Source organism: Dama dama, chromosome 4, assembly GCF_033118175.1.
Source record: "Dama dama isolate Ldn47 chromosome 4, ASM3311817v1, whole genome shotgun sequence".
NCBI classification, from domain to species: Eukaryota; Metazoa; Chordata; class Mammalia; order Artiodactyla; family Cervidae; genus Dama; species Dama dama.
In genome coordinates, this window is record NC_083684.1 from 60,330,722 (window position 1) to 60,357,906 (window position 27,185).

Consider the following 27,185-nt stretch of genomic DNA (forward strand, 5'->3'; position numbering starts at 1 on the left):
TCTTCTTTAAAACTATTGTCTGGCCCCATTTAAATTATCAAAATATTATTAAAAAAAAAAAAAGCTGAGGATATGTTCCAGATAGAGGAGAATGTAAACTAAAACCTGGATTGACTTCCAGACCACAGAAAATGTTATTTTTTTTATTATTGGGACAGTTGAGCACATTTGAATGCACACTGTGGATTAGATAATAACATTGCATCAACACAAACTTCCCTGATTCCTATCATTTTTGTGGGATTATAAGGGAAATGTTTTTGATCTTAGAAAATATGAAGTTTTTAAAAAAAATTGTACTTATTTATTTTTAACTCTGCTGGGTCTTAGTTGCTGCCCAGGCTTTTTCTCGAGTTGTGGCGAGCGGGGCTACTCTCTAGTTGAGGTGAGGAGGTATCTGATTGCTGTGGTTTCTCTTGTGGAGCATGGGCTCTAGGGCACATGGGCTTCAGTAGCTGTGGTTCCCAGGCTCTGGAGCACAGGCTCAATAGTTGTGGTGCATGGGCTTAGTTGCTCTGTGACACCTGGGATCCTCACAGACCAGGGAGGAACCCGTGTCTTCTGCATTGACGGGTGGATTCTTAACCACTGAGCCACCAGAGAAGTCTCATCCCTTGAAGTTTTGAGGGATAAAAGGAAAAGATTTCTGTAACTTACTCTCAAATGGCTGAAAAAGTTTATATTGTATATGAGAGTGAAAAATAAGAGCATAATCTAGTAAATGTTGCAAAAGTTTACAGTTGGTAAATCTGTGTGAACTATGTACAAGGATTTTGTGTGTATTTCTTGCAAGATTTCCCTAAGCTTGAAGATAATTAAAAATAAAAAAAGCCGCTCAGTTGTGTCCAGGTCTTTGCAACGACATGGGCTACACAGTCCATGGATTTCTCTAGGCCAGAATACTGGAATGGGTTGCCTATCCCTTCTCAAGGGGATCTTCCTGACTTAGGAAGTAAACGAGGGTCTCCTGTATTGCATGTGGGTTCTTTACCAACTGAGCTATCAGGGAAGTCTTTTAAAAAATAAAAATCAAACTAAATAAATAGATGTAGTGATAATAAGCTAGAGGGAAATTGGGATACCATGGACTTAAATCTCTCACACTTTTTTTTTTATAGCAACCTAATTTCTAAAGAAATCTATTTGTTCTTTTTATTTTTTGGCCACTCTGTGTAGCCTGTGGGATCTTAGTTCCCTGTGCAGGGATCAAACCCACACCCCCTGCATTGGAAGCACAGTTTTAGCCACTGGACCACTAGGGAAGTCCCTGAAATCTCTCTTTTTAAGCATAAGAGTCAAGAACTTGCTTTAGACTCACAGGTATGGGGGTGAATTTTAATACCTAACTACACAGCAGGATCCAGTTCTTATTTGCCATTTCATCATTAACATACTGAGAATTTATGAAACGCTTCCAGGTTTTAGTGGTTGGGCTGAGAGAATTCTCTTTTTGGCCACATTGAAAATCTATAATAGCAATTGTTATTTTATGGGTCCCACCTTCTATTAGCCAGTGGAGGACTCTAGGATTCAAGGCTCCCCACATTCACACAACAAGCAAAAGGAAGAATGCCCGCTTCTGAAATATTGACTCCAGAAGTAATTAAAGAAACATCTAGGTTCTATCATTTCTTGGTGGGCTTCAGTCAGATAAAATTAAGACCATCCAGGGCTTCCCTACCATATCCATATAGGACTACTAGAAACACCATAGTTTTGACTCTACAGATATGAGAGTTGGACCGTAAAGAAGACTGAGCCTCAAAGAATTGATGTTTTCAAATTGTGGTGCTTCTGTGCTGCAAAAGACTTTTGAGAGTTCCTTGGACAGCAAGGAGATCAATCCAGTCAATCCTGAGGAAATCAACCCTGAATACTCATTGGAAAGACTGATCCTGAAGTTGAAGCTCCAATACTTTGACCACCTGATGTGAAGAGCCGATCATTGGAAAAGACTCTGCTGCTGGGAAAGATTGAGGGCAAAAAGAGAAAGGGGTGTCAGAGGATGAGATGGTTAGATTGCATAACAGACTCAATGGACATGCATTTGAGCAAGGTCAGAGATAGTTGGTGACAGAGGACCCTGGCATGCTGCAGTTCATGTGGTCACATGACTTAATGACTGAAAAACAACAGTGATACTTATATTATTTCTTGACCACTCTGTATGAATGAAATCAAACAGTATAACAGTTTTTTGAAAGCTGGAATACCAAGAAGCAAAATAGGGGTACCCTGATAATTTTAATAGTCAGGTCCCCAAAGATGCAGAGATTGGATCAATTGAAGCACCAGGATGAAATAACAGGTTTTATGCAATTACTCCCAGTCCTTCACATATATGAGGACAGGAGAGCAATTATCATTGTCCATATAAGTTCCAGAAGTTTTAGATCATTATTTCCATGGGAACAGATCTTGAGGAAGGTCTGCCATCTTCTCCTGGAATAGTTTATCAAAAATTTCAGCTTGGGCCACTGTGAAGTAATTTTTCCAGTCCCCAGTCACACCTAACAAATATAAAATAGAGACTCATGTCAGATCTAGGGCTCAGTCTGAAGACTCCAATATATGTCTTCTAAATCTATTTATTTTAATATATTGCTATTAAGTAATACACAACACATTCTTACATGTTTTATTTTATATATTTAAAAAATTTATTTGTTAGTGGCTGTGCTGAGTCTTTGCTGCTGTGCATCGGCTTTCCCCAGTTGCAGTGAGGGCGGGCTACTCTAGTTTCAGTGCACGGGCTTCTCTTATTGCCAAGCATGTGTTCTAGAGCTTGGCCTCAGCAGTTGTGGTGCATTGGCTTAGTTGCCCACAGCCGATGGGCAACTAATCAAACCTGTGTCCCCTGCATTGGCAGGCAGATTCTTAACCGCCAGACTATCAGGGAAGCCCTCGATCTATTTCCTTCTGTCTGTTTGACATGGAAATCCCAGTCAATATAGCAGAATGACCAATGGTTTGTTGTTTTCATATACCTAATGGTCATACTCATTTACACATTGGCCTGCTTGGAACAATTTCCTGCCTTCCCTTCTCTCATCTTGAAAGAAATTCCTCACCAATAACACTGCTCTATTTTCTATAACAGATCTTCCCTGCTGGCTCAAACAGTAAAGAATCTACCTGCAATGCAGGAGACCCAGGTACATTATCTGGGTTGAGAAGACCCCTGGAGGAGGGCATAACAACCCACTCCAGTATTCTTGCCTGGAGAATCTCATGGACAGATGTTCATGGGGTCTGTAATAACCAGTGTCTAGTCACGTTTCACAACTTCTTTTTCTACCACCTCCATCCAAGCCAACATCATTTCTCACCTGCATTATTGTATTAGATGTCTAACTATTCATCTCTGTTTTTTTTTTAATTGTTTATTATTTATTTGGTCATGCCATTATTTATTTTGCAGCCAAATAACCAAGACATAAAACAGAAACAATATTGTAACAAGTTCAATAAACACTTCAAAATGGTCTGCACCAAAACAAATTAATCTTAAATAACTTTCTCAAGCACCTGCAGCCCACATCAGTACTCTAAAAAGAGATGCCCTGCTAAGGGCTCACAAGAGATAATCTCAAGTGATGAGCAATTTAAGTTGATAAATTGAAGCAGTCCCTACTCCCAGTGGTTAGTGCCCTACTACAAGCCAAGAATAATCTCTACATATTCTGATCCATTTTGAAGGCAGCACGTTTTCTTTACCTTTTCTCAAAAGCTGTCCATTCTCCTCAAAATACCGACCCTTCAGGAGGGGCAAATTGGACATATTGTTTTCTTTCATGGCCTGGAAAGAACTGTTTCTGAGGACTGAGTCCAGTTCTTCTGGTTCTAGTTTCTTGCTCAGGAATTGGCAGATCTTCTCCACAGTGCTCCTTGTGTCCTAGAAGAAGAGAAAACCTGAGAGATTATGTGAAAGAGCAAGAACACAGAAAAGAAGACGAGGGGGAGGAGACAGCAGAAAGAGGAGGGGGAGGGGAGGAAAAGAGGAAAGAAATGTAGAAACATGAGTAGGGATAGAGTTGGAGGAGTCCGGAGTGGATGAACTGGGTGATTGACATTGACACATAGACACTATAAATACTAAGTAAAGAATAGGTAACTAATGAGAACCTACTGTGTGGCACAGAGAACTCTAGTCAATGCTCTGTGGTGACTTAAGTGCTAAGGAAATACAAAAAAAAAAAAAAGAGAGAGGATATATGCATAGGTATAACTGATTCACTTTACCCTAGAAGCTATACACACTGTAAAGCAACTATACGTCAATAAAACTTTTGAAAAATTTAAAAATGACTTAGAGAAAGGTTGAAAAAAATAGATCAAAAGACCATGGTGGATTTCTCAGTATAGTTGAATTCAGGACACATTGAAACACTAAAATGCTGGGTTTTCTAAAGAGACTTAAGAAAGGCTTCTAGACAGTTATGATCAGGATTAGGGAAGAGAGTTTCAGGGAGAAATTGACAAAAATTTAAGGAATTGGCTATGTGCCTTGGCTATGTGCCTGAATAATGCTGTTTTTCACAACTGACATTTGAATAAAATAAGAGAGCTTTACCATATCATCTTATTTATTATATCAATACTTGGCCATGATCTTGGGAGATGATGATAAGAAGAAGGATTTTATAACAAGAAAAGCTTTGCTTTAAGTCAGACTTTCCTCTTAGAGGTATAATGCTTTAAAGGTTTTCTTTATTCCATGAGCCTTCAGTATGGTCTAACAAGCACACCTGGGGCAGTCCTAAGATGTGGGGGAATAGGACGGGGAGACCACTTTCTCCCCGACAAATTCATCAAAAAATCATTTGAATGCTGAGCAACTTCTGCAGAACAACTTCTGAACGCTGGCAGAGGACTCAAGGCACCCAGAAAGGCAGCCCATTCTCTTTGAAAGGAGGTAGGACAAAATATAAAAGACAAAAAGAGAGACAAAAGAGTTAGGGATGTAGACCCATCCCAGGGAGGGAGTCTTGAAGGAGGAGATGTTTCCAAACACCAGGAAACCCTCTCACCAGCGGGTCTGTTGCGAGTTTTGGAATCTCAGAGGGCAACATGACCAGGAGGGAAAAAAACAAAGCCCACAGAATATGTGCCTTGAGCACAATTCCCAGCAGAGAAATAGCCCAGATGCTCGCGTCTGCCACCAGCAAGTGGGGGGAGGCGTGGGTTGCATGCTTAGGGTAAGGGCTAGGCCTGAACGCCCAGAGGACAATCTGAAGGAGCTAATGTGAGATAGCAACCCAAGCTGTGGGACAGCCAGAGGGGGGGGGGGGGGGGGGAGGGCGAAAAAGAGAGAGAGAGAGAGAACAAAAAGCTCTAACCTAAGGCACAGCCTGGCTGGCTCCCAGAACAAAGGATTGAGTGAATACAATAAGAGAGCTAGCTGGCTGCAGACTGGCCCATCTCCATGTGAGAGGCAGAGAGGCAGGTGGGTGACAGCCAGAGCTGGAAGGCAGGGGGAAATCTTGGCCCCAGAGACAGCATCCTATACCAAACTGTGAGCAGGCTCCCAGTTGCTAACCAACTCTTCCTGGGATCCTGGATGGATGATATCTGCCAGGAGGGTTGCACCCTGAGATCAGCCCCCCCAGAGGAGACACGGCACAGCTGAGATGGCGCTTTTGCGACGCACCCAGGAAACCGAGCGGCTGGGGCCAGGGAGGTGATAAGACGCACCACACGCCTGGGATAGTGTGCTCGAAAAGCACCTGGTCGCCTGAGCTCCTCAGACCTGGGAAGGGCACAACACGCAGGCCCAACTAAGTCTCTGCCTTTGTAGAGTATCCGAGAACCTGAACCTGAGCAGCTTAGACCTGGGAAGTGCATGCAACCCAGGGCCCGCTTTGGACAGTTCCCCTTCAGAGCAAACTGGAGCCTGAGCAGTGTAGACCAGGAAGGCACAGGGGCCATGAAAGTGGAAGTGAAAGTCACTCAGTCATGTCTGACTCTTTGTGACCCAATGGATTATACAGTCTATGGAGTTCTCCAGGTCAGAATACTGGATTGGGTAGCCTTTCCCTTCTCCAGGGGATCTTCCCAACCCAGGGATTGAACCCAGGTCTCCCACACTGCAGGTGGATTCTTTACCAGCTGAGCCACAAGGGACACAAGAGCCACAAGGAACTGAGCTGGGGCAAACCCAGTGTGGTCCATACACTGCAAGCACCCCCCACACATGCCAGTGATAACTGTTTGCAGTATCCCTCTCACCCTACAGCACACTGAACAAGTGAGCCTAAATAAGTGACCACCTTTGGCCCCTTGTGTCAGGGCGGAAATTAGACACTGAAGAGACTTGCAAACAGAGGAAGACAAAATAAGCAAAGAGGAAGTTGCTCTGGAAATGACAGGTGCAACAGGTTGAAACCCTGTAGTTAGCATTGACTAAGCATTGGAAGGGGCCTATAGACCTTGAGAAGAAGTATAAACTGGAACAAGGAACTATCCGAAACTGAACTGACCCCACACTGTCCTCAACAGCTCCAGAGAAATTTCTAGATATATTTTTACTATTATCATTTTTTAGTTTTTTTATTTTTAATTTCTTTATTAGTCCTTTAATTTTCATTTTTATAACCTACTATTACTTTCAAAAAAAGACCCTATTTTTTAAAGCAATTTCACATATATATTTTTTATAATTTTTGTGATTGATATTGTTTTGTACTTTTGAGATTTTAACCTTTACTCTAGATTTTTCATCTTTGCTTTGTGTTATTTGTTATCAATTTTGTACCTTTAAGAATCTAATCGGAAGAGCGACTCGAACATGGCGGCCGGCTCGCGCAGGATGGTGACGTAGACGATGCCGGGCGGCATGAGGCGCTGCAGCTCCGCGAGGTCGAAGCTCAGGTGGCTGGCCAGCACGTGCGGCGGCCGCGTGGCCGGGTGCACGAAGTGCGCCAAGAAGTTACGTGGGTAGCAGAACTGGTGCTCGCAGCTCGGCGTCTGCTTACAATGTGGGAGACCCGGGTTCCATCCTTGGGTCAGGAAGATCCTCTGGAGAAGAAAACGGCAACCCACTCCAGTATTCTTGCCCGGAAAATCCCATGGACAGAGGAGCCTGTAGTCATGTATGGATATGAGAGTTGGACTATAAAGAAAGCTGAGTGCTGAACAATTGATGCTTTTGAACTGTGGTATTGGAGAAGACTCTCAAGAGCCCCTTGGACTGCAAGAAAGTCCAACCAGTCCATCCTAAAGGAGATCAGTCCTGGGTGTTTATTGGAAGGACTGATGTTGAAGCTGAAACTCCAATACTTTGGCCACCTGATGTGAAGAGCTGACTCATTTGAAAAGACCCTGATGCTGGGAAAGATTGAGGGCAGAAGGAGAAGGGGACGACAGAGGATGAGATGGTTGGATGGCATCACTGACTCGATAGACATGAGTTTGGGTAAACTCCGGGAGTTGGTGATGGACAGGGAGGCTTGGTGTGTTGCGGTTCATGGGGTCGCAAAGAGTTGGACACAACTGAGCAACTGAACTGAACTGAATCTGCCTTTCTACAAGATTCAAATCAATCATTTTATGGCCCGGGATGACTCACCTGGTGCCAAGATTATCTCAAAATACATCTTGTGGGTCAGGGGCCTGGTGCCATTCTCTGAGTTTTGAGACATTCCTTTCTTTAGTTAACAGGCTGCTAGTAACTATCTAACATCCAGCTAAAGACTAGCAGGCGGGTACTCTTTCTGCTCCCTTCTGATGTCTATGTCAGAAGCTTTCTTTCTCCTTTAATAAAACTTTATTACACACACACACACAAAAAGAATCTAATCTTCAGTACCCATTTTTACTTAGGGATGTGATTACTGGCTCGATTGCTCTCTCCCCTTTAGACTCTCTCTTTTCTCCCCCAGGTCACCTATATCTCCTCCCTCCCCCTTATCTTTTCTGCTTAACTCTGTGAATCTCTGTTGGTGTTCCAGGCTGTAGAGAACACTTAGGGAACTGATTACTGGCTAGATTGGTCTCCCCCCTTCTGACTGCCCTTCTTCTCCTCCTGGTCATCTCTATCTCCCTCCTTCCTCTTCTCTTTTTATGTAATTCTGTGACCTTCACTGGGTGTCTCTCACTGTAGAGAATCTTTTCACCATTATCCTATATGTTTTATCATCAGTGCTGTATGGATGGAGAAATCTTGAGGCTACTTGAAGAATGAGACTGAAAGCCAGAGGCAGGAGGCTTAAATCCAAAACGTGAGAACACCAGAGAACTCCTGACTCCAGGGTACATTAATCAACAAGAGCTCATCCAAAAGCCTCCATACCTACACTGAAACCAAGCTCCACCCAAGAACCAACAAGTTCCAGAGCAAGACATACCACACTAATTCTCCAGTAATGCAGGAACATAGCCCTGAGCATTAAAGTACAGGCTGCCTAAAGTCACACCAAACCTATCATAGACACCTCAAAACACACTACTGGATGCTTCATTGCGCTCCAGAGAGAAGAGATCCAGCTCTACCCACCGGAACCCAGATGCAAGCTTCCCTAGCCAGGAAACCTTGACAAGCCACTACCCTAACCCCACCCACAGGGGGCAACCTCTACAATAAAGAGGAACCACAAACTTCCAGCATACAGAAAGGCCACCCCAAAGAGAGCAATCTAAACAAAATGAAAAGGCAGAGAAATATTCAGCAGGTAAAGAACACAATAAATGCCCACAAAACTGAACAAAAGAGTAGAAGATAGGGAGTCTATCTAAAAAAGAATTCAGAATAATGATAGTAAAGATGGTCCAAAATCTTGAAAACAAAATGCAGTTACAGATAAATGGACTATAGACAAGGATTGAGAAGATGCAAGAAATGTTTAACAAGGACCTGGAAGAAATAAAAAAGAGTCAGTAAATAATGAATAATGCAATAACTGAGATCAAAAGCACTCTGGAGGGAACCAACAGTAGAGTAACTGAGGCAGAAGATAGGATAAGTGAGGTGGAAGATAGAATGGTGGAAATAAATGAAGCAGAGAAGAAAAAAGAAAAAAGAATGAAAAGAAATGAGGACAACCTCAGAGACCTCTGGGACAATGTTAAACACCCCACATTAGAATCATAGGAGTCCCAGAAGAAGAAGACCAAAGGAAAGGCCATGAGAAAATACTTGAGGAGATAATAGTTGAAAACTTCCCTAAAATGGAGAAGGAAATAGCCACTCAAGTCCAAGAAACCCAGAGGGTCCCAAACAGGATAAACCCAAGGCAAAACACCCCAAGACACATATTAATCAAATTAACAAAGATCAAACACAAAGAGAAAATATTAAAAGCAACAAGGGAAAAGCAACAAGTAACACACAAGGGGATTCCCATAAGGATAACATCTGATCTTTCAATAGAAATTCTTCAGCCCAGAAGGGACTGGCAGGACATACTTAAAGTGATGAAAGAGAAAAATCTATAACCCAGATTACTATACCCAGCAAGGGTATCATTCAAATATGAAGGAGAAATCAAAAGCTTTACAGACAAGCAAAAGCTGAGAGAATTCAGCACCACCAAACCAGCTCTTAAACAAATGCTAAAGGATCTTCTCTAGACAGGAAACACAGAAAAGGTTTATAAACACAAACTTTAAATGATACAATAGACCAGTTAAACCTAATTGAAATCTAGAACGTTTCACCCCAAAATAATGAATTTCACCTTTACCTCAAGTGCACATGGAACATTCTCAAGGATATATCACATCTTGGCCATAAATCTCACCTTGGTAAAGTCAAAAAAATTGAATTCATTTCAAGCTCTTTTCTGATCATGATGTGGTAAGATTAGATGTCAACTACAGGAAAGGAACTACTAAAAATACAAACATATGGAGGCTAAACAACACACTTCTGAATAACCAACAAATCACAGAAGAAATTTAAAAAATATGCACAAAAATGAATGAAAATGAAGACACAACAACCCAAAACCTATGGGATTCAGTAAAAGCAGTGCTAAGGGGACGGTTCATAGCAATACAAGCTTACCTCAAGAAACAAGAAAACAATCAAATAAATAACCTAACTTTACACCTAAAGCAACTAGAAAAAGAAGAAATGAAGAACCCCAGGGCTAGTAGAAGGATAGAAACATAAAAATTAGAGCAGAAATAAATGAAAAAGAAACAAAGGAGACTATAGCAAAAAGTAACAAAACTAAAAGCTGGTTCCTTGAGAAGATAAATATAATAGACAAACCATTAGCTAGACTCATCAAGAAAAAAAGGGAGAAGAATCAAATTAACAAAATTAGAAATGAAAATGGAGAAATCACAACAGACAACACAGAAATACAAAGGATCATAAGAGAGTACTATCAGCAACTATATGCTAATAAAATGGACAACTTGGAAGAAATGGATGAAATATTAGAAAAGTGTAACCTTCTGAAACTGAACCAGGAAGAAATAGAAAACCTTAACAGACCCATCACAAGCATGGAAATTGAAACTGTAATAAAAAATCTTCCAACAAATGAAGCCCAGGACCAGATGGCTTCACAGGTGAATTCTACCAAAAATTTAGAGACGAGCTAACACCTATCGTACTCAGTCTCTTCCAGAAAATTGCAGAGGAAGGTAAACTGCCAATCTCATTCTATGAGGGCACCATCATCCTAATACCAAAGCCAGACAAAGATGACACAAAAAAAGAAAACTACAGGCCAATATCACTGATGAACATAGATGCAAAAATCCTTAACAAAATTCTAGCAAATAGAATCCAACAACATATTAAAAATATCATACATCATGACCAAGTGGGGTTTATCCCAGGGAGGCAAGGATTCCTCAATATTTGCAAATTAATCACTGTGATATACCACATTAACAAATTGAAAGATAAAAACCATATGTTATCTCAATAGATGCAGAAAAAACCTTTGACAGAATCCAACACCCATTTATGATAAAAACCCTCCAGGAAGCAGGCATAGAAGGAACATGCCTCAACATAATAAAAGCCATATATGATAAACCCACAGCAAACATTATTGTCAATGGTGAAAAATTGAAAACATTTCCCCTAAGTCAGGAACAAGACAAGGGTGCCCACTCTCACCACTACTACTCAACATAGTTTTGGAAATTTTAGGCACAGCAATCAGAAAAGAAAAAGAAATAAAAGGAATCCAGATTGGAAAAGAAGAAGTAAAACTCTCACTGTTTGCAGATGACATGATCCTCTATATAGAAGGTATCCTCAAAGATACCACCAGAAAATTATTAGAGTCAATCACCAGATATAGTAGAGTTGCAGGATATAAAATTCACACACAGAATCCCTTGCATTTCTATACACTAACAATGAGAAAACAGAAAGAGAAATTAAGAAAAGAATTCTATTCACCATTGTGATAAAAAGAATAAAATACTTAGGAATAAAGCTACTTAAAGAAACAAAAGACCTAAATATAGAAAACTATAAAACACTGATGAAAGAAATCAAAGAGGACACAAACAGATGGAGAAATATACCATGTTCATGGATTGGAAGAATCATATAGTGAAAATGAGTGTACTACCCAAAGCAATCTATAGATTCAATGCAATCCCTCTCAAGCTACCAACGGTATTTTTCACAGAACTAGAACAAATAATTTCACAATTTGTATGGAAATACAAAAAAACCTCGAATAGCCAAAGCAATCTGGAGAAAGAAGAATGGAACTGGAGGAATCAACCTGCCTGACTTCAGGCTCTACTACAAAGTCACAGTCATCAAGACAGTATGGTACTGGCACAAAGACAGGAGTATAGATCAATGGAACAAAATAGAAAGCCCAGAGATAAATCCATGCACCTATGGACACCTTATCTTTGACAAAGGAGGCAAGAATACACAACGGAGAAAAGACAATCTCTTTAACAACTGATGCTGGGACAACTGGTCGACCACTTGTAAAAGAATGAAACTAGAACTCTTTCTAACACCATACACAAAAATAAACTCAAAATGGATCAAAGATCTAAATGGAAGACCAGAAACTATAAAACTCCTAGAGGAGAACATAGGCAAAACACTCTCTGACATAAATCACAGCAGGATCCTCTATGATGCATCTCCCAGAGTAATGGAAATAAAAGCAAAAATTAACAAATGGAACCTAATTAAACTTAAAAGCTTCTGCACAACGAAGGAAACTATAAGCAAGGTGAAAAGACAGCCTTCAGAATGAGATAAAATAATACTAAATGAAGCAACTGCCAAAGAATTAATCTCAAAAACATACAAGCAGCCTATGCAGCTCAATTCCAGAAAAAACAAATGACCCAATCAAAAAATGGGCCAAAGAACTAAACAGACATTTCTCCAAAGAAGAAATACAGTTGGCTAACAAACACCTAAAAAGATGCTCAACATCACTCATTATCAGAGAAATGCAAATTAAAACCACATTGAGGTACCATCTCACGCTGGTCAGAATGGCTGCTATCAAAGAGTCTACAAACAATAAATGCTGGAGAGGGTGCAGAGAAAAGGGAACACTCTTATACTGTTGGTGGGAATGCAAACTAGTACAGCCATTATGGAGATTCCTTTAAAAACTGGAAATACAGCTTGCATATGACCCAGCAATCCCACTGCTGGGCATACACACCGAGGAAACCAGAATTGAAAGAGACACGTTTACCCCAGTGTTCATCACAGCACTGTTTACCATAGCTAGGTAAAGCATGGAAGCAACCTGGATGTCCAACGGCAGATGAATGGATATGAAAGCTGTGGTACATATACACAATGGATTATTACTCAGCTATTGAAAAGAATGCATTTGAATCAGTTCTAATGAGGTGGATGAAACTGGAGCCTATTATACAGAGTGAAGTAAGTCAGAAAGAAAAACACCAATACAGTATATTAACATACATATATGGAATTTAAAAAGATGATAATGATGAACCTATATGCGAGACAGCAAAAGAGACACAGATGTGAAGAACAGACTTCTGGACTCTGTGGGAGAAGGCCAGGGTGGGATGATTTGAGAGAACAGCACTGAAACTTGTATATTACCATTTGTGGAACAGATCACCAGTCCAGGTTCAATGCATGAAACAGGGGGCTCAGGGCTGGTGCACTGGGATGACTCTGAGGAATGGGATGGGAAGGGAGGTGTGGGGGGGAGGGGTTCATGATGGGAGACACAGGTACACCCATGGCTGATTCATGTCAATGTATGGCAAAAACCACTACAATATTGTAAGATAATTAGCTTCCAATTAAAATAAATGAATTAATTAAATAAAAGAAATCACACACCTGTAAAAATAACAACAACAACAAGAACTATCTGGACAACACAGAACAAAAATCCTAATGAAAAGAAAACAAAGGGGCTCCCCTGGTGGCTCAGTGTTAAAGATTCGGCCTGTCAGTTCAGGAAACTGGGTTCGATCCCTGGTCTGGGAAGATCCCACCTGCCTTGAAGCAACTCAGCCCGTGAGGCATAACTGTTGAGCCTGTGCTCTAGAATCTGGGCACCACAACAAGAGTACACCCTGCTCATCACAACTAGAGAAAGCTGAAGACAGGCATGAAGACCCAGCACACCCAATACATAAATAAAATTCTTTTTAAAAAAACCCCTTCACGTTATAGTGAAACAAAGAAAAACATGTGAAAAAAGAGAGCATGGAGCTTTGAAGTGTCAATCAGAAATAAGGCAATGAAGACCAGGTTGCTATTCTCACTCCTATTGACTGCAGGCTAAATTTTGAGAAGGTGGGAGACACAGGGGAATGGAGGGAAGGTGGGGGGAGTGCAGATGGTGGTGAGAGAGTGTGCTGACTCTAAGAGCAATAGTTACCCATTTCATCTCTTCATAGCTCAGTATCAGGAAGTTCTCCTTGTCTCTCATGGACATCCAGTCCCGAGTGTGGTTGAACCACGATCCAAATACCACTGCATGGAGGGGAGGCAGAAAGAGTAGATAACACATGGCATGAAAGAAGGGATCCATACACTACGATCGCTCTGTGGGAACAGTTACTAGCACAATGCCAGGCACATTTATGCTTGTTATAACTGGTATCCAACACCGTGCATTTGCCCTTTAGCAAGCCTAATCCCTTTGGAGCAGGTTTTGTATACAGTTTTCCAGGGTCTGTAAGGAGATCTTGTCCAGAGAGCCATGTGGTTTGAGAAGTGGCTTTCTTTTTGCCTCTTATTGTTCAGCATTTAGATATTTTTGCTTGTTAGGTACATTCTCACAACACTTGTTTTTTTTCCCCCCCTCCCTGTCATCTTTCTTTCATTGTTGCTGTTGGAATTATTATTCCTTGGGAAACCAAATCAGGGAGGGAAAACTGGCTTCAGTGGTTGCAGTACACCCACCCAGTTGCGCTATGGCACGTGGGATTTTCCCAGACCAGGATCAAACCCATGTTGCCCACCTTGGCAGGCAGATTCAGAACCACTGGACCACCAGGGAAGTCTTGTTGCTCTTTTTCTGAAAGAGTAGCCTGAAGCAAATCAGGAGATATGGCTGAAGAGTTCACTCAGGATCAGCTCAATAAAAACTATGACTTCCAGTGTTTGAAGATTGGACTCTAGTGTTGAGGGCAAAAGAAAAAAAAGAAGTGAGGGAGTCTGAACTATTCAATATAGAAGTGATGATTGCGTCATAGCCTGGAAGGGCCACAGGGCATGCAGATGAGGACAATAAAGAGCCTGTAGCGTTACTCCTATAGACCAAGGACATCACTAGATTCTCCCCTGTCGGCAGGAGCACCATCAACTGTCTTGGTGACCAGTGTGTCCCCAGCTGCCCAAGAAGCAGAAAAGATGTTGAGTTATGGCAGAATGCTGGCAGACAGGGAGCAGAGTGAATGTCCACTGATGGCAGGATGCCCTCTGTGAGCATCAAAGAGTGACACTAATAGATCTCTTAATGACATTACTAAGATCTCTTTGCTTTATTTCATGTTGTATTTGTTGATTTATTTGTCATCTCTCACTGATGATAATGGGGCTTCCCAGGTGGCAGCAGGGGTAAAGAATCTGCCTGCCAATGCAAGAGGGCTGGAGATGTGGGTTCAATCCCTGGGTCAGGAAAATCCCCTGGAGGAGGGAATAGTAACCCACTCCGATATTCTTGGACAATTCCATGGGCAGAGGAGCCAGGCAGGCTACCGTCCAGGGCGTTGCAAAGAGTCAGAGATGACTGATAAACTGTGCATGCACACACATGTGGCAAGCACCACTCTAGGGCCTGGAGTCAACAATGAAGAACTCAGAGACCTTACATGTTAGTGGAGAGACATGTAGCAGAAACAAATAAATAGAATACATACTCACTGGTGATGAGTACTAAGGAAGGGGGTGAAGGTGAAACTATAGAGATGGGGAGACATGCTATTTTGTATAGTTTATGAAAAGGATCAGACACAACTGAAGGACTAAACAACAATGACCCTCTCCAGTGAAGATGTCCATGGGCTGTTAAAGAAAGAGGTCTGAAACCGGGAAGACATATCACAGGTGAGATACTAGATTCATCACATAGTTTTGAGAAAAACTGCAACATTTCAAGCATCTGAGAATGTTTAGAAGTTCTGCATAATTAAAAGCATAGAGGGCTTTCCCTGGTGGTCCAGTGGCTAAGACTCTGTGCTCCAATTCAGGGGGCCAGGGTTCTACCCCTGGTCAGGGAACCAGATCCCACATGCTGCAATGAAAGAACCCACAAGCCACAACTAAGTTGGAAGAATCTGCCTGCCACAACTAAGATGGAAGGATTCACATTCCACATCTAAAACCTGATGCAGCCAAATAAATAATTAATTTTAAAAAATAGAGGTCCTGAGTGAATGCGTGCTAAGTCACTACAGTTGTGTCCGACTCTCTGCGACCCCAGGGACTGGAGCCTGCCAGGCTCCTCTGTCTATGGGATTTTCCTGGCCAGAATACTGGAGTGGGTTGTCATGCCCTCCTCCAGGAGATCTTCCTGACCCAGGGACAGAACCTGTATCTCCTGCATCTCCTGTATTACAGCCAGATTCTTTACCTACTGAGCCACCTGGGAAGCCCATTAAGGCCCTGGGGTAATGCACACAGTTTTAAGACACAGAGGACAAGAAATTAAGGGACTTTTCAAAGGATGCACACATAAATGGTGGAAACTCAGGACTGTGTTGTCCAGGAGGCCAACGAAAACTGCCTTTCAGAGAGTCTCGTGGCTTTCACAAATTTAGGAGAGTACAGGAGAAGAATATGAGTGCTTTGTGTTAGTATTAGGTCATGGAGACTCAGAAAATAGCTAGGATAATTTCTGATGGGGCAAACAAAAGGGCTGGTTGAAGTTCTGCTTTCCAAGGTAGTATGTGGATTTAGAAAATTTGGGTTCCAGTGGTGATAGAGCCCTATACCAATGTATTGGTTAGATGTAGAGACATCAAGTTGGGTAAAAAAATGAAAAGAGGTCTGATGAAGGACTCTGACAACTCCCAGCTTTCATATTTTACATTCACTCACCTTTTCCTTGGATGAACCAGTCAAAGTATTGTTCCAGTGACTGTGGTCTCTTAACAAATTTTGCACTCCTCCAGAAAAAATAACCAGACACTAAAACATCTCTGGGATTTCTGATGAGGTAGATCATCTTAAAGAGGAAAATTGGATCATGAAAAATCAATAGTTATTTTCCAACCTTCTTAATTGTCATAAAAATGGGAGAAAAAAAAACCAGTTCCTAGAAAGTGCCCTTTAAATATCATGGATTATTTTAATAAACTAGTTATTACATTCATTAATCAAATATGTATTTTAAAGTTCCTGTGAACTAGTCACTGGACCAATAGTAAGGCAATTAAGGAAGAGGAAAGCATTGTTCTTTCACTCTGGGATATTATAGACTAAAGAATCTTTCTGTCAATGCAAGAGATGCCAGAGACATGGGTTTAATCCCTGCGTTGGGAAGATTCCCTGGAGTAGGGCATGGCAACCCATTCCAGTATCCTTGCCTGGAAAATCTCAGAGACATAGGACCCTGGTGGGCTACAGTCCATGGGGCCGCAAAGAGTTAGACACGACTTAAATGACAGAGCACCACCACTGGGCCACCAGAGAAGTCCTGATGAAGACTGTCTTCACTACGGTACACTGACCTTGGCCTTGGATTTGAAGAAAGACTTGGGGAAGAGTTGGATGGGGAGGTGAGAACTGATGAGACGTGGGCCTTCCTTCTCCTTTAATAATTCATACCCATACTTAGTCTCTACCCAGGGGGAGCGGTCCCAAATGGGCTCAGATTGGATCCACTTGGGATCCCCCTTGGAGTAAATCAGGCAGACAGTTTCAACCAACCAGCTTGTTCCTAGATAAAGAATGGAAAAATATGATCATTCATTTTAATCTGACTTAAAAAAATCCTTATAATGTATACAGGTCATAAAGGTACCATCTTAACCCTCTTTAAATGTACGGTTCAGTTGTTGTTTAGTTACTCAGTCCTATCCAACTCTTTTTGCAACCACATGGACTGTAGTCCTCCAGGCTCCTCTGTCTTTGGGATTTCCCAGGCAAGAATACTGGATTGGGTTGCCATTTCCTTCTGCAGGGGATCTCCCTGACCCAGGGATTGTATCCACGTCTTCTGCATTGGTAGGTGAACTCTTTACCACTGAGCCCCCAGGCAGCCCTGTACAGCTGTGTAGGGTTAAGAATATTCTCATGGTTGTGGAAACGATCTCCAGAATTTTTCCATCTTGCACAGCTGAACCTCTTGCCCATTAAGTAACAACTTCTCATTTTCTTCTCCTTCCAGTCCCTGGCAACCATTCTACTTTCTGTTTCTAACACCTCATTTAAGTGGAGTCATATATACCATGCAGAGTTTGGTGGCTCAGATGATAAAGAATTTGTCTGCAATGCAGGAGACCCAGGTTTGATCCCTGGGTCAGAAGATCCCCTGGAGAAGGGAATGGCTACAGACTCCAGGGTTCTTGCTTGTAGAAACTCATAGACAGGGAAGACTGGAGGGTTACAGTCTCTGGGATCATGAAGAGTCAGACACAACTGAAAAACTAACACTTTCCCTTCACCCCATACATACTATGTCTTCATAGCTTATCCGTATTGTAGCATGTGTCAGAACTCCATTCCTTTCTAAGGCTGAATAATATTCTACAATACGTGGATAATAAATTTTGTTTATCCATTCATCTGTCAGTGGACTTCTGGGTTGCTTCTATGCTTCAGCTACTTGCTTAAATCCTTTGAACATGTTCCCATTGCTCTTGGCCTTTGAACAGATTCCCATTGCCCTTGGCTCATCATTACCACAGCACTTCCGATAACTTCAGCCTTGCTTCTTACCCAATCACAGTCCCTCTATGACCCTGCCACTCTTAGATATATGATCCACATCCTTTCAGTTCAGTGGATTTGTCAAGTTCTTTTCCAATTCCTGATCACTCGCCATGCTGATACCTTTACTGGAGAATCTCTCCTTTTTAAAAAATTATCCTAAGCTTCCAAACTCATTCTATGAGGCCACCATCACCCTAATTCCAAAACCAGACAAAGATGCCACAAAAAAAGAAAACTACAGGCCAATATCACTGATGAACATAGATGCAAAAATCCTTAACAAAATTCTAGCAAACAGAATCCAACAACATATTAAAAAAATCATACACCATGACCAAGTGGGCTTTATCCCAGGAATGCAAGGATTCTTTAATATCTGCAAATCAATCAATGTAATACACCACATTAACAAATTGAAAGATAAAAACCATATGATTATCTCAGTAGATGCAGAGAAAGCCTTTGACAAAATTCAACACTCATTTATGATTAAAACTCTCCAAAAAGCAGGAATAGAAGGAACATACCTCAACATAATAAAAGCTATATATGACAAACCCACAGCAAGCATCACCCTCAATGGTGAAAAATTGAAGGCATTTCCCCTGAAATCAGGAACAAGACAAGGGTGCCCACTCTCACCACTACTATTCAACATAGTGTTGGAAGTGCTGGCCACAGCAATCAGAGCAGAAAAAGAAGTAAAAGGAATCCAGATAGGAAAAGAAGAAGTAAAACTCTCACTGTTTGCAGATGACATGATCCTCTACATAGAAAACCCTAAAGATTCTACCAGAAAATTACTAGAGCTAATCAATGAATATAGTAAAGTTGCAGGATATAAAATTAACACACAGAAATCCCTTGCATTCCTATATACTAACAATGAAAAAACAGACAGAGAAATTAAGGAAACAATACCATTCACCATTGCAACAAAAAGAATAAAATACTTAGGAGTATATCTACCTAAAGAAACAAAGGACCTATACATAGAAAACTATAAAACACTGATGAAAGAAATCAAAGAGGACACAAACAGATGGAGAAACATACCGTGTTCATGGATTGGAAGAATTAATATTGTCAAAATGGCTATTCTACCCAAAGCAGTCTATAGATTCAATGCAATCCCTATCAAGCTACCAACGGTATTTTTCACAGAACTAGACCAAAGAATTTCACAATTTGTATGGAAATACAAAAAACCTCGAATAGCCAAAGTAATCTTGAGAAAGAAGAATGGAACTGGAGGAATCAACCTGCCTGACTTCAGACTCTACTACAAAGCCACAGTCATCAAGACAGTATGGTACTGGCACAAAGACAGAAATATAGATCAATGGAACAGAATAGAAAGCCCAGAGATAAATCCACGAACCTATGGACACCTTATCTTTGACAAAGGAGGCAAGGATATACAATGGAAAAAAGACAACCTCTTTAACAAGTGGTGCTGGGAAAACTGGTCAACCACTTGTAAAAGAATGAAACTAGAACACTTTCTAACACCATACACAAAAATAAACTCAAAATGGATTAAAGATCTAAATGTAAGACCAGAAACTATAAAACTCCTAGAGGAGAACATAGGCAAAACACTCTCCGACATAAATCAAAGCAAGATCCTCTATGACCCACCTCCCAGAATATTGGAAATAAAAGCAAAACTAAACAAATGGGACCTAATGAAACTTAAAAGCTTTTGCACTACAAAGGAAACTATAAGCAAGGTGAAAAGACAGCCCTCAGATTGGGAGAAAATAATAGCAAATGAAGAAACAGACAAAGGATTAATCTCAAAAATATACAAGCAACTCCTGCAGCTCAATTCCAGAAAAATAAATGACCCAATCAAAAAATGGGCCAAAGAACTAAACAGACATTTCTCCAAAGAAGACATACAGATGGCTAACAAACACATGAAAAGATGCTCAACATCACTCATTATTAGAGAAATGCAAATCAAAACCACAATGAGGTACCATTACACGCCAGTCAGGATGGCTGCTATCCAAAAGTCTACAAGCAATAAATGCTGGAGAGGGTGTAGAGAAAAGGGAAACTTCTTACACTGTTGATGGGAATGCAAACTAGTACAGCCACTATGGAGAACAGTGTGGAGATTCCTTAAAAAACTGGAAATAGCACTGCCATATGACCCAGCAATACCACTTCTGGGCATACACACCGAGGAAACCAGATCTGAAAGAGACACGTGCACCCCAATGTTCATCGCAGCACTGTTTATAATAGCCAGGACATGGAAGCAACCTAGATGCCCATCAGCAGATGAATGGATAAGGAAGTTGTGGTACATATACACCATGGAATATTACTCAGCCATTAAAAAGAATTCATTTGAACCAGTCCTAATGAGATGGATGAAGCTGGAGCCCATTATACAGAGTGAAGTAAGCCAGAAAGATAAAGAACATTACAGCATACTGACACATGTATATGGAATTTAGAAAGGTGATAACGATAACCCTATATGCAGAACAGAAAAAGAGACACAGAAATACAGAACAGACTTTTGAACTTTGTGGGAGAATGTGAGGGTGGGATATTTCAAAAGAACAGCATGTATACTATCTATGGTGAAACAGATCACCAGCCCAGGTGGGATGCACGAGACAAGTGCTCTGGCCTGGTGCACTGGGAAGACCCAGAGGAATCGGGTGGAGAGGGAGGTGGGAGGGGGGATCGGGATTGGGAATACATGTAAATCCATGGCTGATTCATATCAATGTATGACAAAACCCACTGGAAAAAAATAATAATAATAATAAAAATTAAAAAAAATATTATCCTTATTTATGCATTTATTTTTGGCTGGGTCTTGCTGCACTTGGGCTTTCTCCAGTTGTGGTGAGCAGGGGGCTACTCTCTGGTTGTGATTCTCAGGCTTCCCACTGCAGTTACTGCTATTGTTGCAGAGCATCTGCTCTAGAGCCTGCAGGCTACAGTAGTTGCGGCACATGGCATATGCTCCACAGCATGGAGGATCTTTCTGGACCAAGGATTGAACCCATGTCCCCTGCAAGGCAGGCAGATTGTTAACCACTGGACCATCAGGGAAGTCCTGGAAAATATATCTTTTCACAAAATAATTTCACATTCACTCTTTTTTTTTAAAATTTTCTTTTCCTGCTACTAATTCTCTCTTTTTTTCTAAAACAAGTTTTATTTATTTTATCATTTATGCCTGTGCTGTGTTTTTATTGTGGCACTCGGACTTTCTCTAGTTGCAGTGAGCAGGGGCCACTGAGAAGCCTTCTCATTGCAGTGGCTTCTTTTCTTGTGGAGCACAGGCTCTACACACACGGCTCCAGCAGTTGTGGCTTGTGAGCCCTAGAGCACTGGCTCAGTATTTGCGGTGTACAGGCTTACTTGCTCCACAGGATGTGAAAACTTTGATGACCAGGGATTGAACAGGGAAGCCCCGAGTTCACTCTTTTTGATCTCAATTTAGTTGTCATTTCTTCTATCTTGCTTTTTGGCTGTGGTAGTTATGTTTTATTCCCCACACCAGCCCTCCCACCTCATTTTATTGACTTATTACTAACATGTTAAGGACGTATATGTTTAACACCCTCAGTTCAAAAACAGTGGGGTGAACATGGCAAGACTATGCTCTCCATTGCTCCATTATATTATACAAGTAACTGGATAAGACTTGTTTCTGCTAGCAGGGAGCTTATTGTCTCTTTCATATAAAGCAGAAATAGGGCATCCCTGGGGCCTCAGTGGTAAAGAATCCGCCTGCCAATGCAGGAGACATGGGTTTGATCCCTGACCCGGGAAGATCCCACAGGCAGTGGGGCAACTAAGCCCGTGTGCCGCAACTCCTGCGCCATGAGGCGCAACTACTGAAGCCCTGACCCCGGCTCCACAACAAGGGAAGCTACCTCTTGAGAAGCCCTCACACTGCAACTAGAGAAGGCCCACGCGGCAATGAAGACCTAACACAGTCCAAAATAGATCAAGAATAATAATAAAAGCAAGAAGCAAAATTCTATTTAAAAAGATGAATGTGTATATTTAAGGTGCACATGTTCATTTGTTACATGTCACATGGTGAAGACTACCACCATCAAGCGAATTAACATATACATCATCTCACAGAATTACGTCCCTCCCCTACTTCTTCTAGGGCTTCCCTGGTGGCTCAGTGGTAAAGAATCCACCTGCCAAGGCAGGAGAAAGAAGAGATTAGGATTCAATCCCTGGCTCGGAAAGATCCCCTGGAGAAGGAGATGGCAACCCTCTCCAGTGTTCTTACCTGGAGAATCCCATGGACAGAGGAGCCTGGTGGGCTACAGTTCAGGGGATTCACAAGGAGTCAGACAGGACTGAGTGACTAAACAATAGCAGCCCATTTCCTCTGCAGACATCACTCTCCATCCTCTTCCACTCCTCTCTACAAACAGCTGAATCTGCTTTATGCTCCATTCCCATGGTTTCCTCTGATGCCTTTGATTACCCGCTCTGAGCACTCAGCTGACTGTGTAACTGCCTGGCTCGATCCTTTTCTGTGAACATCAGTGGGATCAATGCACATTTCTATTCCCCTAATGCATTGTCGGCATACAGAAAGCGTTCCATCTGCCTGCTGAATATATGTAGGCCATAGCCACATCCTGTCAGTATCTAATCTTGTTTCCTTACCTGATTTGGGGAAAGTCAGCAGTAAGACATCTTCATCTTTAATAAGAAAACTCTCCTGCACCTCTCTCAGGATTTCATGTGAGTAATGCAGGCTTGGGAAGAGTATCCCTTCAAATGACACAACCGTTCCTGTCATGATGATGAACTCTTTGTACCTCTTGTGAGCCTTTTAGCAGTAGTCACTGTTGGACTGGGAGATCTGTTTTATAGTCAACACCAAACAATCATTAATCTCTCCCAGGTCGTTGATGAGTGTGCCTGCCTCCAAAAAAGAGAGGGTCACAAGACTGATATATTGGGAAACTGTGAGCTCATTCAGAGAATATTCTGGGGTAACCTGAGTTTGACTTCATGGGAGGGAACCAGGAGTTTAGTAACAAGATGGAGGGTGTAGACATGTGGTGGATTAAAAATGTATGTCTTTAAGTTTATTTATTTATTGGCTGCGCCAGGTCTTCATTGCTGTGTGTGGGCTTTTTCTAGCTGCAGCAAGCAGGGGTTACTCTCTTGCTGCCAAGGTGTGCTGGGAGCCATTATGGGAGATCCCACCCATGATGAGGTAGTGAAGAAAATACCTGACAGGCAAGGCCGTCCAGGATCCCATCCATGACGAGTTCATGAGGAAAAAACCTGACATGCAAAGCCGTTCAGGCTATAAGGGACCCTCCAGGTTGGCCTCAGCCTCTACCCGACCCTGTATCCTCCCCCCTTTTCTGCTGTTGTTCTTGTTTGCCCTGCTGCACATTCTTGTGTTGTCTGCCGAGAGCTCTCCTGCTTCTCTTTCACTGAATAAAGACCAACTTAAAACCCTAATTAATAAATGTCCTAGATGCTGGTACCCTATGAAGGGGCCAAGGATGAAGGAAATGCTTCGATTCAAACCCTTTTGCTGGCATTCTGGCTTGTTTGATAAATGTGTGCTCTCATTGCAAAAAATGCTCATGATTGTCCTAAACATCCTAAGCACACTACGCTAACAAAAGAAACTATTAAGCATAGGTCCCTCCGCTGGGTGAGAAAAGCTCCACAAATAAAATGGCCACAAATGTGCCTAATAGAAAATATTTTAGTTAGAGATTAGCTGGTGACTTCTTGCAGGTAATTAACTTTTAGACTAAGAGCCTGTTTTGTGCCATATCTGCTGTTTTTGCAGTCCTTCGCATTTCTGTTCTGTAAAAATGTAATCCTATCTAGTTCCCATGGAGATGACACCTAATAGAAAATAGATTAACCACAAAAAAGACAGGGTCAGCTATTGAAGTTGCTTAAAGTTACGCCAGGTGCAAGCCATAAATTGTTAACAGGCCTGAAAGCCAAAAGATATTATACATAGAGATTAACCATAAAAAAGGCCCTAATAGGCACAGAGCCCTTTGGGGGGTGAGGAAGCCCTATTAGAGAACACAAAAAATATTATTTAAAAGTGGTTATTGGATCAACGTTTGATTGCTGTTAATGTGCTGAGGTTGTGCAGTAGAAACTATTGTTAATATAGTTGGAGATCTAGAAAAATAAGAGTTTAGCCCTAGTGTAAAAACAATAAGATAATTATTAATTTTAACCAGGAGTGCTAAACAGGGGCTGCCTCACCAGAGCCGCAGAGTCTTTGTGTGTTAAACTTTTTAGATACATTTAGCTGAGAACTTCTGCAAAAAGACTAACCTTTGTGTTAACAGGATTGTATTTCTACTATGTTACAACCTGTTGTACCATGAGACTACCACTTTTCTGTTTTCTGCTAAGCTCAAGGCCAGAAGATAATGTACAAAAAAATCTATGGAAAAATACTCTCATAAACAAAAATATACAGAGAACACCTGGTTTTGTGAAGGAAAAGCTGATGTAATGTTAAACTAAGTCTGTATGCTTATCTTCCCCTTAGAAATGTACCAGCTTAGGGTATAAAGGCTATGGTGAAAAATAAAGCAACAGCCAGACTCTGCTGCACATTCCGGTCTGGTCTCTTTCTTTCTCTCTCTCTTTCTTTCTCCCTCTCTCTCATTCGCCGACGCCGTTCATCCTGAGGGTTCCCCTGGATCCTGCTGGGGCTGGACCCCAACAAAGGTGGGTCTCTAGGCAGCTGGGTTGAATATGTGGCACAGGGGCTTGGTTGTGCCAGGGCATGTGGAAACTTCCTGGACCAGGTATTGAACCCATGTCCCTTGCATTGGCAGGCAGAATCCTAACTACTGGACCATAGGAAAATCCTAAAAAAAATTTTTAAATAAAATTTGTTATTTTTGTTTCAACACTTTTAGATGTATAGGAAAATTGTAAAGATAGGGTAAAGACTTCTCATAGTCCATACTTTATTCAGACTACCTTAGTTTTTACTCAATATCATTTCTCTGGTACAAGATCCTATCCCAGACACTACATTACATTGCGTCTTCATGTCTCTTTAGGTCTCTCTTGGCTGTGAAAGTTTCTCAGACTTTCCTTGTCTTTGATGACTTTGATAGTTTTGAGGATTACTGGTCAGGTATTTTGGAGAAGGTCCCTCTCTTGGGGTGTGCCTGATGTTTTTCTCATAATTAGACTGGGTTTCTGGGTTTTGGAGAGAAGATCATGGAGATAAAATACTAGTACAGTCACAACATTTGAAGGGTATTTACTATGCACCTGACGTCTCAGTTATATCTGACTCTTTGTGACCCCATGGAAATCTCTAGACCAGAAGGGGGTAGCCTTCCCCTTCTCCAGGGAATCTTCCCAACCCAGGTATCAAACCCGCGTCTCCCACATTGCAGACATATTCTTTACCAGCTGAGCCACAAGGGGCTTTCCCTCATAGATTAGTTGGTAAAGAATACACCTGCAATGCAGGAGACCCCAGTCGATCCCTGGGTCAGTAAGATCCCCTGAAGTGAATGGCTACCCACTCCAGAATTCTGGCCTGGAGAATTCCATGGACTATATAGTCTATGGGGTTGAAAAGAGTCAGCCAGGACTGATTGACTTTCACTTTCACTGACATCTCATTGTTGATGTTGACTTTGATCACCTGGCAGAAGTAATGTTTGTTAGCTTTCCCCACGGTAAATTTACTCTCACCATCTTTCTTCTTCTTCTTCTTTTTTAAAATTTTTTTGGCCAGGCCTAATGGCATGTGGGATCTTAGTTCTCTGATCAGAGATTGAACCCCTTTCTTTGGAAGCTCAGAGTCTTAACCACTGGACTGCCAGGGAAGTCCTTACCTTCCTTCCTTTTGTGTGGGCATATTTAAAAGATGAAGTCTAGACCTGAAGGTATTAATGGAGAACATCTCCCATAAACTCTGATTGAGGAATCTTTAAAAAATAATTGTCTGGTACCATTCAAATTGTCAAACTGTTATTTTAAAACAACTGTAAGGATAGAAAAACTGCAATATGGTCCAGAGAAATTAGAAGGGGGAATGTAAACTAAATCCTGGATTGACTCCTAAACCACAGAAAATGCTAGTATTTTATTATTGGGACAGTTGACCACATTTGAATGCACACTGTGGATTAGATAATAACATTGCATCAATACTAACTTCCCTGATTTCTGTCATGTTTTTGTTTATAAAGGAAATATTCTTGATCTTAGAAAAGATAAAGTTTTAAAAAAATAGTTGTATTTATTTATTTTTAACTCTGCTGGGTCTTTGTTGCTGCCCAGGCTTTTCTCTAGTTGCAGTGAGCAGATTTCTCATTGCTGTGGCTTCTCTTGTTGTAGAGCATGGGCTCTAGGGCAAAAGGGCTTCAGCAGTTGTGGCTGCCGGGCCCTGAAGCACAGGCTCAATAGTCGTGGTGCATGGGCTTAGTTGCTCTGTGACATGTGGGATCTTCTCAGAGCAGGGATGGAACCCTTGTCTCCTGCATTGACAGGTGGACTCAACCACTGAGCGAAACAGAGAAGTCTCATATACTGAAGTTTTGAGGGACAAGGAAAGGATTTCTGTAACTTACACTCGAATGGCTGAAAAAGTTTATATTGTATATGAGAGTGAAAGAAATGAGAGCATAATCTAGCAAATGTTGCAAAAGATTCAGTTCAGTTCATTCACTCAGTCGTGTCTGACTCTTTGCGACCCCATGAACCGCAGCACGCCAGGCCTTCCTGTCCATGACCAACTCCCAGAGTCAACCCAAACACATGTCCATTGTGTCGGTGATGCCATCCAACCATCTCATCCTCTGTTGTCCCCTTCTCCTCCTGC

At 41.6% G+C, this 27,185-nt stretch overlaps 1 protein-coding gene across 1 annotated transcript in view; it reads right to left on the reverse strand.

The window, feature by feature from the left end:
* Window positions 1-2,397: 2,397 nt before the first annotated feature.
* LOC133051540 (sulfotransferase 2A1-like) overlaps window positions 2,398-27,185 on the reverse strand; it is a 34,063-nt gene continuing 9,275 nt past the window's right edge. The window contains exons 2-6 of the mRNA XM_061136047.1: window positions 17,125-17,333; window positions 16,493-16,619; window positions 13,827-13,921; window positions 3,718-3,895; window positions 2,398-2,510 (exon numbers count right to left, since the gene is read on the reverse strand). Coding sequence (XP_060992030.1) covers window positions 2,398-2,510; window positions 3,718-3,895; window positions 13,827-13,921; window positions 16,493-16,619; window positions 17,125-17,333 — 722 coding nt within the window. The remainder of the gene's footprint in view (window positions 2,511-3,717; window positions 3,896-13,826; window positions 13,922-16,492; window positions 16,620-17,124; window positions 17,334-27,185) is intronic.